This window comes from Mobula birostris, chromosome 7 (assembly GCF_030028105.1).
Source record: "Mobula birostris isolate sMobBir1 chromosome 7, sMobBir1.hap1, whole genome shotgun sequence".
NCBI lineage: Eukaryota > Metazoa > Chordata > Chondrichthyes > Myliobatiformes > Myliobatidae > Mobula > Mobula birostris.
Genome location: NC_092376.1, coordinates 38,899,037 through 38,913,125, shown reverse-complemented (window position 1 = coordinate 38,913,125; position 14,089 = coordinate 38,899,037). Strand labels below are relative to the sequence as shown.

Here is a 14,089-nt window from a genome sequence, read left to right as displayed (position 1 = left end):
TATGAAGATGTCTTGGATAGTACGGAGGCTAGTATGCATGATGGAACTGACTAATTTTACAACTTTTTTTAGCTTCCTTCGATCCTGTGTAGTAGCCACCCCCCCCCCATATGCGACAGTCATACAGCCTGTCAGAATGATGTCCATGGTATATCTGTAGAAGTTTTTGAGTGTTTTAAGTGACAAACCAAATCTCTTCAAAATTCTAATGAAATATAGCCGCTGTCTTGCCTTCTTTATAGCTGCATTGATATGTTGGGACCAGGTTAGATCCTCAGAGATATTGACACCCAGGAACTTGAAATTACTCACTCTCTCCATTTCTTCCCTCTATGAGGATTAGCTCGTGTTCCCTCAGATTGACTTTGCTAAAGTCCACAATCAGCTCTTCGGTCTTCCTGACATTGAGTGCAAGGTTGTTGCTGTGACACCACTCAACTAACTGGTATATCTCACTCCTGTACGCCCCCTCATCTCCATCTGAGATTCTACCAACAATGGTTGTATCATCAGCAAACTTATAGATGGTATTTGAGCTATCTCTGGCTACACAGTCATGGGTATAGAGAGAGTAGAGCAATGAGCTAAGCACACACCCCTGAGGTGCACCAATGTTGATCTTTATCACCTGAGTATTAATATTGAAGACATAAAGTTCTCATTGCCTACTGCCTTATTATTCATTAATCTGTATACTCTGCAATGGTAAATGCTGTATGTCCCTTCAGAGAACTCTCAGATGTCTGATAAATCCTGTTTGCCCATGAGCTGGACTGCATTTGATGTTTTGTTCTGGCAAGATGTGAAATCTTGGTATTTGACTGAAAAGGGTTCGGGATTGGGAAAACCAAAGGTCAGAAAATTTAGTGGTTTAACAGCTGGAGTTGAGGTCTGGAATCATTGCACGTGTTTTTGCTTGTCAAAAAGAAGTTGAAACTTGTATAGAAGTTGTATGTACAGAAACGTAACTGCTGTAGGATTGCAGCCTTTACAGCAGCCTTAGAGATATCTGCATAATATTGGCACCCATAAGAACTGTGCCTCTCTCCCTTATGAAGGTTTAGTACATTCCAAAAGAATATCTGCTGCCACATCTAAATTGACCAGTCTGTTCACCTAACTTGCCACGTCCCTTTGGCCAGCTCTGCTTTCCTGCCAGCATGGTGGATCTTATTTCAGTTTTTGACCCATTCTTCTCCTAAATCTGAATATTAAACTTAATCATATTGAGATGGCGACCACCTCAGGGCATTAATTGTTCTCATTGCTTAATGCCTTTTTTTATCTTTGCAGTTTGTGTTCAAGTATCTGAAATGAAATTTGAGTACATGAATTTCATCGAATCCTTCATTGTGAATTACTAATTTTTTTTCAATTATCCAGTTATTTGCTTTGATGGTGTGCAATATTATCTCTTCATTCCCTCATTTTCTCTGGTTGTGTTTTGCAGCAAGTCTGGATTTTAATCTTTGCAAAGCAATCAGTGACAATAAATTAAATCAGAAAGGAAGAAGTTGGTGAGAGATGGATAACCAGACAGAGATAAACAATTATAAATGGGGGGGGGGGGGTAAATTGAAATTGACAAAGAACAGAAATAGGTAGTCTAGAGTCAGAGATTGGCTTGTGCCCTTTTCGCTTGTCCAACTGAAGGTCAGAATGCTGGGAACAATAAATCTCTAATTTAGAATGAATATATGGTAGGTTCAGTTTTAGTTTTGATGGGTAGGGTAATACCTACCCATCAAAACCAAAACAGCAATACCTGTGTCAGGCATCTGTTTAAGATTACAACTCAGTGTTCAACTCAATCATACTCTCAGTCCTAATCAACAGTCCTCACTGACATTCAACATTGGAGCACCTCAAGGATTCATGCTTAGACCATTGCTCTACTCTCTCTACAATTTTGTGGCTAGGCACAGCTCAAACACCATCTATAAATTCGGCAATGACATAATAATTCTTAGCAGACTTTCAAATGGTGATGACAAGGTGTACAGGAGCGAGATAGATTAGCTGGCTGGGTGGAGTCACAGCAATAACTTTACACTCAACATCAGTAAGACCAAGGAATTGATTGTGAACTTCAGGAAGGGCAAGTCGAGGGAATGCACACTCAGAAATGGGAAAAGGTGAGCAGTTTCAAGTTCCTGGATGTCAACACCTCTGAGGATCTATCCTGGGCCCAACATATTAGCATTTCAGCACCAAATGGCATTAGGAGTTTGAGGAGAATTGGTATGTCACCAAATACACTTGCAAATTTTTATAGATGTACCATGAAGAGTATTCGACCGGTTGCATCATTGTCTGGTGTGGAGGGGCTGATTGCAAAAAGCAGCAGAAAGTTGTAAATTCAGCAAGCTCCATCACGGGCACTAGTCTCCACCAAAGAGCTGGCATCCATCATTAGTGACACCCATCACCCAGGACGTCCTCTCTCATTGCTACCATCAAGGAGGAGGTACAGGAGCCTGAAGACATGCACTCAATGTTTCAGGAACAGCTTCTTTCCTTCTACCATCAGGTTTCTGAATGGACAATAAACCCATGAACACTAAATCAATATTTCTCCCCTCACCTTTGGCACCACTTAGTTAACTTAATTTTCTGTATTTTACATATGTTTTTTATTGTAGGCTATATTTATTACCATTATGTATTGCAATGCACTGATTCTGCAAAACAACAAATTTCATGACATATGCCATTGATATTACACCTGATTCTGATTCAGGGTATAATTAGCCGAAAATTTGATTTTATGAAGTCTAAACCATTTAGATAGAGTGAACTATGAAAATTTCAGGCAGGTCGTAATACAGTGATCCACCCAGCCTAATCCTACAGTTAAAATATCTGGCACATCGTATTACAGACACTCCAGATTAACTGGAGCCAAATAATCTTACAGAAGTGTCAAGACTGGAATTGGAGTTGGTTTATTATTGTAGCATGTACTGAGGTACAGTTATAATACTGTTCATACAGATTAATTTATTAAAGTTCGAAGTAAATTTATTACCAAAGTACATATATGTCACCATATACAACCCTGAGATTTGTTTTCTTGTAGGCATACACAGTAAATCCAATAACCATAATCAGTGGAAGACCACACCCAACAGTGCAGACAATGAGTGTGTAAAAGAAAACAGATTGTGCAAATACAAAATTTTAAAGAGTAATAATACTAAATGAATTAGTAATAAATATTGAGAACCTGAGATGAAGAATCCTTGAAAGTGAGTCCATGGGTTGTGGGAACAGTTCAGTGATGGAGCGAGTGAAGATGAGTAAAGTTATCCTCTCGATGATAACTTCACTCAACGTGTACTGAAGTAGTACAAGATAAAGCAATGATGCAGAATAAAGTGTAACAGTTACAGAGAAAATGCAGTGCAGGTAGAGAATAAGGTGTAAGATCATAACAAGGTAGATTCTGAGGTCAATAATCCATCTTATCATACTGGGGTACCATTCAATAGTCCTATAACAACAGGATAAAATCTGTCCTTGAGCCATAGGAAATTCTTCTCCAATCTCCTTGGCAATCCAAACTAATCTGCAAGAACCTTTTAGGTCTGGATAACATGATCAGTTACTAAACCTTGTAAAAGAAGATTTCAACACAAACCGTGACCTACTAAGCTCTGGTTTAAAGAAATCTTGTGAATTAGTTTTCACCATACGAAATGGTATCCTGTTCCAGTGCCTTGCTACTGTCTTGGAAAATGACTGCACAGATTACCTAGTTTGTTCCTTGTATAATATGAGTGTGAGAGGGTGAAATAAATAGCAAGAAATAAATAGAACAAGAAATGTAGTCTTCAGATGGGAAACTAAGATAGATACAAAAAGGTATGCATAGATCTATAGAATGAATATTAAACAAGTTAGGTGGAGTGCAAGGGTAACTGACTGCATTATAGTGTGTCATAACATTGACCTAGCTAAAATTAGATAGGAATGGTTCCAAATATTTATTTGTAGAAGGTGTTCAGAAAGGGAGGAACGCATATGGAGTAATGGTCTTGATTAAGGAAAATGTTTCAGGAAAGAGAATATGCTGGAATACTCAAGGACAGGTTCTTTTTGTTTCATGTTACTAATTAATAGAGGAGTATGATTACACCATAGAAGCTGCTCTGTCGGTCATCAATCAGTGGGAGGATACTGAGGAGCAAATATGCAGAGAAATGTGTCAATGTGTCAGTTCCATAGAGTAGCAACAATGAGGGATTTCATCTATCCAAAAATAGGATGGGATAGAAATAGCACTGAGCAGAAAAGGGAGGTGTTCCTGAAACATGTTCAGGAGAAACTTCAGTATGATCAGTAAATTGCTGGTCCTGTGAGGGAAAATGACACTGATGAATCTGAATCTGGGGATTGTCCCAGTACAAGTGGAGCAAATATCAAATATAAATTGGATTTAGACTTCGCCACCAGTTCTTTGGCCACTTTGCCAGCTTTCCCTGCCTTTACCATTCTGAGGAAGGTAGGAGCTAGCTGACTGGTGACCCACCTGTCAATCCCTTGGGGAGAATATAAGTTTGCCTGCTGTTAACTATAACCCATTGCCTCTGGTCCACATATCTGGGATATCATGGTTGGCCACTGTCCTATCACTGATCAGCCATTGCCTTCTTAATTCTAGCTCCGAGAAATTTGAAAAGGAATTAATTATCAAATGTTCCCATTTGTGTAAGACCCTTGAATATGTTCACAGAAAATGTCAACAGCCGTTTCCTTAAGGAAAGACTGGCACCGGGGGTGTCAGGATTGGCAGTCCGGGCACCAGCTCAGAAGAGCACCCACCTCTTGAAGCTTCTAGTTTACATGGAGAACCATACCCTCGGGGTCCTCCGAGAGGGAGGGAGAATGATGGACCCAATCGGAGGGATACAGTTAATTACAGGGAGCAACTACGACCAAGTGCTAGGATAAGAGGCTCTGAGTGTCCAGTGTGTTGGTGTGGGAGAGTGTTTTCCGGCATTAAAGGTTTACGTGTCCACCAAGCAAAGTTGAAGTGCTATTCCATCCCAGTGGATGAAGATGAGATTTCTTCACCAAGCACAGATGATGTGGTCTTTTCAACCACTGATTCACAAGCCACAGCGATTTGCTCTGGAGAGCATCATCATACTCCAGGTTAGACGAGAGATAACCCAGGTCAGGTTTCAGACCACAGTACCCAGGCAGATTCTTCACATGATGGCGGTGGTGAGGAGGTAGAGAAGAAGGGGAAGGTCAAGTGGCCAGCAATGGCAGATGAGAAGGCTTGGCATGTATTTGATGAGGACATCAGTATGATGTTGGAGAACACTCTCGGGAACATCAAAGAGAAAGTTGGAAGTGATGTGTGATATGATTTACGATGTTGGAAAGTACAGGTTTGGTTTGGTTGAGTTGAAGAAAATGAAGCCTACACAGCAACCAAGCAGGCGCCAGAAGGAGATTAGTAGGTTGAGGACAGAGCTTAGATCATTGAGACAGAGGTGGAAAGTAGCAACTGAGGGTGACAAGCCAGGGCTTGCTGATCTCCAAGAGCATTTTCGAATAAAGTTAGCTTCACTACGTTGTGCAGAGTCACAACATAAAAAGAGAAAGAAGAGAGAGGAGGCAAGAAAGTCGTTCTTTGAGAACCCTCACGAGTTCACAAAGAAACTGTTTGAACAAAGTAAGAGCGGGCAGCTTAACATCTCTCAACAAGAACTTGAGGATCACCTGGCAAGCACTTACTCTAATGAACAGCGGGACTTTGCTTGACATTTCAGGGCTTGTGAAACCTATCAAGCCAGGAGTGAAGTTTGATCTGTCAGAACCCCAACTGGCAGAAGTCAAACGGTTCATCAGAAAGGCAAGGTCAGGCTCAGTGCCAGGACCTAATGGAGTGCCGTATAAGGTGTTCAAGAAGTGTGAAGAGCTGAGGAAATACTTGTGGGGATTGTTAAAGGTGGTGTGGAGACAAGGTGTTGTTCCTTTGTCATGGAGTGAGGCTGAAGGAGTATACATCCCGAAGGAAGAGAATTCTTCTACATTGAATCAGGTCCGACCAATTTCACTCCTGAATGTAGAGGGGAAGATTATGTTTGGCATTCTGGCAGAAAGAATATCTTCATTTGTGATTGAAAATGGATTAGTAAATACATCTGTGCAGAAGGCAGGAATACCAGGCTTCCCAGGATGCCTTGAACATTCTAGTATGATATGGCATACCATCCAGGAGTCAAAAAGGTTGAGAAGAAATCTGGCTGTAGTTTGGCTTGATCTGGCAAATGCATATGGTTCTGTTCCCCATGTCCTGATTGAGTTTGCGATGGAATTCCTATGGATTCCAGCTAAGGTGAGGAACTTTGTTATGCAGTACTACAACGATTTCCGGATGAGGTTTTCCACTCAGCAGTTTACAACTAGGTGGCAGAGCTTGGATGTTGGAATCCCAATGGGGTGTGCAATTTCACCCATCCTTTTTGTGTTAGCCATGGAGGTTATTGTGAGGGCTGCAGAATCAATGGGACCAGGTGCCGCACTTGATGGCGGAGAGGAGTTACCACCAATACGAACGTTCATGGGAGGATCTTACCCTTTTGGGTCCCCGCACGGAGGCAGTGGAAAATGTACTATCTAGACTCGAGGAGCCAATGGATTGGGGAAAAATGAAGTTCAAGACCAAGAAGTCAAGGAGCCTTGTTCTTAGGAGAGGAAAGCTGGTTGACTTTCATTTCACCCTTTGTGGAGAGGAGATTCCATCCATTCAGGACCAACCAGTTAAGAGCCACGGGCAATGGTACACAGAGGAGCTGAGAGACACCAAGAGGGTTCAAGAGACAGGAGAACAGATCACCAGAGGTCTGATGTCTGTTGACGAGTGTGGCTTGCCTGGCAAGTTGAAGTTGTGGTGCTTGCAGTACGGACTGATGCCACGAATAATGTGGCCACTAACTGTCTATGAAGTGGCAATGTCCCACGTTGAGGCAATGGAACGGAAGATCAACAAGTATGTGAAGAAGTGGCTTGGAGTACCAAGCGGCCTCACCAATGTTGTAGTCCACAGTAGCCAGACAAAGCTTACCATCCCAGTGCAATCCCTTGTTGAGGAGGTCAAGGTAACCAAGGTAAGATCATTCTTGATGCTTCGAGACTCAAAAGACCCTGTCATCAAGAACACCCAGCCGGATGTGAGATCAGGCAGGAAGTGGTCAGCCGGTGTAGCAGTTGATGAGGCAGAGTCCAGATTGAAGCACAAGGAGACAGTTGGGGCTATCTAGCTAGGCCGCCAGGGACTTGGATGGACAACCCACAAGTGGTGGTCATCTTCTACAGGTAAGGAGCACCATGAGCTTGTAACACAAGAAATACAAGAGGTAGAAGAGGAGAAGAGGTTAACTAAAGCAGCTGGCCTGGCCAAACGAGGGGCTTGGACCCGGTGGGAAAGTGTTGAACAACGACACCTATCTTGGAATGTTCTGTGGCAGATGGAACCGCTCCGCATTTCTTTTTTATGAAGAGCAGCGTACGATTTGCTCCCAACACCTGCCAGCCTCAGCACCTGGTATGAAGATAAGACAGACAGGTGTGCTGCTTGTGGTGAGAAGGGAACACTTCAACATATCTTGAGTGCATGCAGAGTCAATCTTTCCAGCGGCATGTACACGTGGAGACATAACAACGTTCTCAAAGTTGTAACAGAAGTGGTTGAGCAGAGAGTACTGGAGCACAACTTATCTCATGCCCCATGCTGCACAGAACATCGCATATCATTTGTGAAAGAAGGCTCCAAGTCAAGGGTGTACAGCATAGGCTCACGATCAAGCATACTTTCTTCAGCCATTGATTGGTGTGTCAAGGCTGACTTGGACGGGAAAGACAGTTTCCCAGAGCAAATAGCTTTCAGAACATTGTGTCCAGATATAATCGTATGGTCTGATACCAGTAGAGAAGCGGTTATTGGTGAACTCACAGTCCCCTGGGAAGACGACATCGATGAAGCCCATGAGCACAAGTTAACCAAGTATGCAGAGTTAAGATCAGAGTGCAGAGACAGAGGGTGGAAGGTCTCATGCTATCCATTCGAAGTAGGCTGCCGTGGGTTTATTACGTTCACTCTCCAGAAGTGGCTCCGTGACCTTGGCTTCACTAGAAGAGAGATCAAGTCAAACAGCAGGGCTGTAGCTGAGGCAGCAGAGAAAGGATCAGCATGGGTGTGGACCAAGTATGTCCAGAGGGGCAAATAGTCAGACATTGTATATATATCTTGCAAACACTTCAGCAGTTGCATAGACACCTGAAGAGCAGACTATCTGTTGGATGGAAGTGACCAACAACTCTGATAGAGGCAGATACCAAGTTTTTAAGCTCACCAGTGGGAGGTGGTGCTTTAGCACTGCTGGCCCACCACCTCGAAGGAGTCTTGATCATTAGCGGGCTGAAACTCCTGAAGACAGGTGGCAGATCAACTGATGATCCCACTGGTGATAGCACAGGACAGTTAACATTTTAGTCCATGTGTATTTTATAACTCAGCATGTAATGAACACAGTAGTATAAAGGTAACTGATGCAGAGGAGTTATAGTATTTTGCCGGCTTTTAATGGACTCTATCAACATTTCCCTGGTGTCCAATATCTCTCCATTAATGTTGTTGGAGAGATCCACCATATAAACTTTGTTTCCTTTCTCATCATCTTTTTGACAGTTCACATCTTGAATACACTTTTTCATGCAATTCTGTTCAACTGGCCACAGTTGATTGTCGCTGTAGCTAAAACATATACAATTCCAATCATGAGTTCAGTCTTTGGGATCTACTGCAGAATGGAATGAGGGAAAGATTGCCAACATGTCAAGCTACACTAAAATACACGTAGACCTAATAATAATAATAACTATTATAATCCTCTTCAGCCTGAATAGTGGGTCAATGAGTGAACAAATTCTCTCCGGGTAATTTCAAGGTAAATCAAAACCAGATGTACATGTAACTCAGTCACATTATAGCATTTAGAAATTGATAGAGAAAATTGCTGTCACTTTTCCAACAGAGAGTTCTGCTAAGAGAATAAAATGATACTGTCAAAAATGATCACACCAAAGTGAAGTGATTAAGCTGATACAGTGTCAAAGACTCTGAAGGCACTTCTTATCGATTCAGAATGTACCTTTCATTTTATAAATTCCATTTCACTTTATGGAAAGTTATTCATGGACAGAAGAATGTTATCTGTTGTAAGAATTGCAAGAACTATTAAACATGCCATGTCCCATTGGTTCCATGTTCCATTTTCAGACCAAATAAATCATATTCCCAAAATTGAGGACTCCAATGTACCATTCTTATGCAGTTACGTTAAATGCATAATATTGTACACAAAGACTATTTTTCTGCAAATTTTCACCCATTGTTTCAACATCAAATAGCACTCATAATACTAGAATTACAGACATCCCACCTCTCCCGGAAGTTCCGGGAGTCTCTCGCATATTAATAGTGGCTCCCTGATGCCCGCAAATTATATACAATATCATGGAAATCAATTATTTTGAGAGCGAGCGAGAGAAAGCAAGAGAGAATGCGAGACTGACCACGAGAGAGAGCGCACGAGAGAAAGCAAGAGAGAGCGCGAGAGCGACCATGAGAGAGAGCGCGCGCGAGAGAGAGAGCGAGAGCAAGCAAGCAAGCGAAAGAGAAAGCAAGCGAGAGAGCGAGAGCAAGCAAGTGAGTGAGTGAGAGCGAAAGCAAGCGAGAGCACTTGAGAGCGTGAGTGAGAACGTGCCATGGCAGAGTGTTCCAAAAAATATAAAATGTAAGTCACCCCAGACTACACTAAAGTGTACCCCTGCCTAATAGGGGTCAAAATAATGACAGTGTTGCTCGCTGCACTGTTTGCAACAGTGACTTTTCTATTGCCCATGGTGGGTTAAGACTGTAAAAGACATGTTGAGGTGAGTTTAACAGGTGTCATTCGTTCATTAGCATAGCTAACGTTATTTAAACTAGCTGGCTAGCTGCTAAGGAGCTACTCTATTGCAGACATCCCACCTCTCCCGGGAGTCTGCCACAAATTGATGGTGCTACCTCCCTGAAATGCGTTTTTGCAGGGTGGGATGTCTGGAATTAACAAAAAAAATAGCGTAGCTGAGAAATATGAAACAAGTTCCTTTCCATTCTGGGTCAAGTTAAAGAGAATCCTTTTGATAAATCAATCTTGTTTTGCAGTTCCAAGTAGCTTTACTGACAATGTCCAATGATGAAAGACAGTATTCACCATGAAGTTATATGTAATATGAGTGAAGTTTCCGCTATGTGCTTGAAACTTTATAACTATCATGAACAGTAAAGTTGAACCAATCTGCGCAGTGAAGGAGAAAATTGGGTTAGTCAGATGCTGTAATGTTACTTAATATAATTTGTTATATAGCATAAACTTGGATAAATTTGACATGAAAGTGAGAACTTCATTGGGTATGTTGTTTTCCCATTCTTTTCAATAGTGAGGTAAAAACAGAAGCTGCTGTAAAAACTCAGCAAGTCCAACAGCATCAGTAGAAAGAGAAACAAGGCCAACGTTTAAGGTCAACAATTCTAGTGATCTTCACAGATTTTCCCTGAGTTGCTGCATATTCCCAGCATTTTTTGTTTTTGCTTTTATCTTAGATTTTCAGCACGTACAACTATTTTGATTTTCATTTGGTTATTTGAGACAGGTGACCTTATTTAAATTCACTAGTGATCCCCCAAGGAATCGATTACTTAAAAAAAATGAAGGGGATTGGTACAGCCCAGCTACCTGCAAATTTAGGGTATGAGACAGAACGTCATGATCATAGAAGGCGAGGTACGAAGATATCAGAAGAACATTATTCTTTTTGGTATGGTTTCCGGGGACTTGTAAAAATAATTTCCATGAACCATAGAATACATCAGAACCATTTTGCATTAATTTACCTACAAGGGATGTTTCCTGTGAAATAAGTTATTTTATTTCAGATTATACTCTGAAAATGAATTCTTCTCTAAAAACAGGCAAAAATAGATTGCATTAAAATTGTACTAGAAATTAGTAAAAATTGGCAATATAAACAGAATAGTTGATTGTCATTATTATCATTTAGAAGAAATTATTTATCAGATCTTTCACTGGAATTAATTAATGCAATTTACTGCTTTTGGGAGGAAGCTACTGTACATCTCCATTCTTCTGTGGGCTAAATACTTCAGGATCCATTGCTTAATTTTCTTTTCTGAAGAAGTAATACAAGTTTCACTAATTTATCATTATAACATGAGACCCGGTTTCATTTACACTATAGTTATCCAAAATCTAAATCTAGTCATTGCTCAATTTTTCCTTTTGGAATATAGCAAGTCAGTTGTCTTTGTTATTCATTATGACAAGACATATTTAATATAAAATTACTCCTGATAATTTCCTTTCCAGTTTGTTACTCCTGGAGGGCATTATGCTTCAAAATTGCAAGGAAATAGTTGGGGTCTTGCATTCATGCTTGCCAGTTGGCAATATTTTTCTTAAAAAATCTTTTCTTTAATCACAGGTTAGCTGGCACAGACAGAAGATTTCAGAAAATGTCCCATTATTCGTTTTATAACAACTAATTTTTTTTTTAGATTTCTAGTTGAAACTGCCAATGAAGATACCTGTTTCGCAGAACATGCACATTGGCATTTTCAGAGCAATGTACATGAGCCACATAAAATCATACCATGCTGAGACAAAGAGATGGCTGTGTCAATTCACTAATGCATTGTCAGGACACTTATCACATCTTTGCTTTTATACCATAACTGATGTGAACTTGAGATTGCTGGCTGAAATAGGTGCATGAGGCAAATTCAGCAAAATAAAGTGAGAGCAGATCTGGAGTTTTCTGAAATAATGTTACTGGTGCAATTTCTTCGACTTCTGTGATTGTGACCTCTATAATTTGTTTGGTGAAGTGATATAAAGGTGCAGAACTACCGAGTCACATTTATGAGTTCTGTACAGATATTTGCTGAGCTAATAATAGACTATTCAAGGGCTCTACCAACTTTTATCAGCATCTCCCTGAGAAGAGATCAATAGTAGACAAGGCTTCTGTGTGTAATTGCTATTTTTAATCCCAGTTGAAAAGTGTGTTTTGAAGTTTGCACAGAGGAGATTTGGCATGGTTGTAATCTATAGTGTGAAAGACTGGTGTCATATGCTTAGGCTCACGTGTATAACCAGAGCCCTTTCATAGGAAGAACAGAATTGTGAGCTAATTAGAAAAAAATACCAATTATTTTGTTGGTTCATATTGACCTGGATCAATTTTAAGTTTGGCACTTATCAAACAGTTTGTTCTTTTTCGTTCAGTTTTGTACTTTGTGATTTTTGTTCCTTATACATTTTGAAATATTGCCTGACTTATTAAGTTTCTGAAATTATATACATCAATAAATTGTAAATCACACTTGAAAATAAGAAATATTTCATAGTTGATGTTTAAATAACTTTATTGGAGTGCTTTATTAATTCTCTCTCTGCCCACTATAGAAGTCATGACAACAATAACTAACCCTCAGAATCGTCATTGCCCTGTTGGATTTTTCCCATGCGGGAATATCTCACTATGTCTGCCGCAGCACCTGCATTGCAATAAAATTGAAGACTGTGAAAACGGAGCTGACGAGGAAAACTGTGGTAATGCATGTTTTTATCGCATGAAATGGTGTAAACTGTCCTGTGTGTACTGGTTAGGAAAATCCAAAGTTGGAAAATTAAATATAGTTTGGCATATTGTTACATTTTACTTGAATGTGGGAATGTGGTCCCAGTATTCAGTGTTTAAGTTGTCAATTCAGCAAAGTTGTGGGATTACCATACATCAGGGGTCCCCAACCTTTTTTGCACCGCGGACTGGTTTAATATTGACAATATTCTTGCGGACCAGCCGACCCAGGGGCGGGGAGGGGGGGCGGTTGTCAAGTAGGGTTAAACTCACCTCAACATGTCTTTTACAGTTAGGGTTGCCAACTTTCTCACTCCCAAATAAGGGACAAAAGTAGCAGTCAAATCCCGGAACACTTTACCCCAGGAAAGACTACCATGACCATGAAGCCTTGCGCAGGCACCTGTGTGCGCATGCGTGTACGTGCCGATTATTTTTTCCCCACAAATTGGTTTTGCCTTCATCTTCCCGGCTATACTGTACATACATTATTTCTACTTTATATAGGCTGTGTATTTATCATATCATTCCTACTTTTACTATATGTTAGTGTTATTTATTTTTGGTTCTATGTGTTATTTGGTATGATTTATTAGGTTATTTTTTGGGGTCTGGGAATGCTCAAAAAATTTTCCCATATAAATTAATGGCAATTGCTTCTTCACTTTACGCCATTTTGGCATGAAAGGTTTCAAAGGAACGCTCTACCTTAGTGGGGGAAATACAGGACAAGGGCAGCCGTTATGGGACAAACCAATTTAGCCCAATATACGGGATGTCCTGGCAAATATGGGACAATTGGCAACCCTATGTTCAAGTTCAACAATGCGTGTCAGGGAATGAGGAAAGGTGCAGCTGACTCATATCGTTTCCTCACGGCCCGGTAGCACATGCTTTGCGGCCTGGTACCGGTCCGCGGCCCGGTGGTTGGGGACCGCTGCTGTACATGACATTGCAAATTTACCAAGTAGTGTACTTCCTTACCTTAGAATATATATGGCGCCTTTTCTTGCTTTTCATGAATATACTGGATGAATTCCTCCATGGATAACTATTAGGAACCAATACACAGTTCTGTAGTACTATTGGCAGTGTTTTAATTTGTTCTGTATTTCATTTAAATATATAATTTGTTACACAGTTAAACAGTACATTATCTTTGTTTCGTATCTTTTAAAATCTTTCCTTGAAACTTTGGCTAATTAGTGCAGCTGCTTAACTGGGCCAATATATATTGGTCACAAAGTGTCCCAATGAACTGGAATCCACTGTGTTAAAATATGAACTGACTTTATAATATATGTAATTACTGTACCAAGAGTTGCAGAAATCAGGATGCTGTTGAAGTTTCTGTTTTTCTACTCTGATG

At 40.6% G+C, this 14,089-nt stretch overlaps 1 protein-coding gene across 4 annotated transcripts in view; it reads left to right on the top strand.

The window, feature by feature from the left end:
* rxfp2b (relaxin family peptide receptor 2b) overlaps nucleotides 1–14,089 on the top strand; it is a 95,309-nt gene that overhangs the window by 15,670 nt on the left and 65,550 nt on the right. For 3 of the 4 annotated variants that reach the window (XM_072264286.1, XM_072264290.1, XM_072264289.1), the window contains exon 2: nucleotides 12,546–12,692. In XM_072264286.1, the coding sequence (XP_072120387.1) occupies nucleotides 12,546–12,692 (147 nt within the window). The remainder of the gene's footprint in view (nucleotides 1–12,545; nucleotides 12,693–14,089) is intronic. The other variant, XM_072264288.1, reaches the window with a different exon arrangement.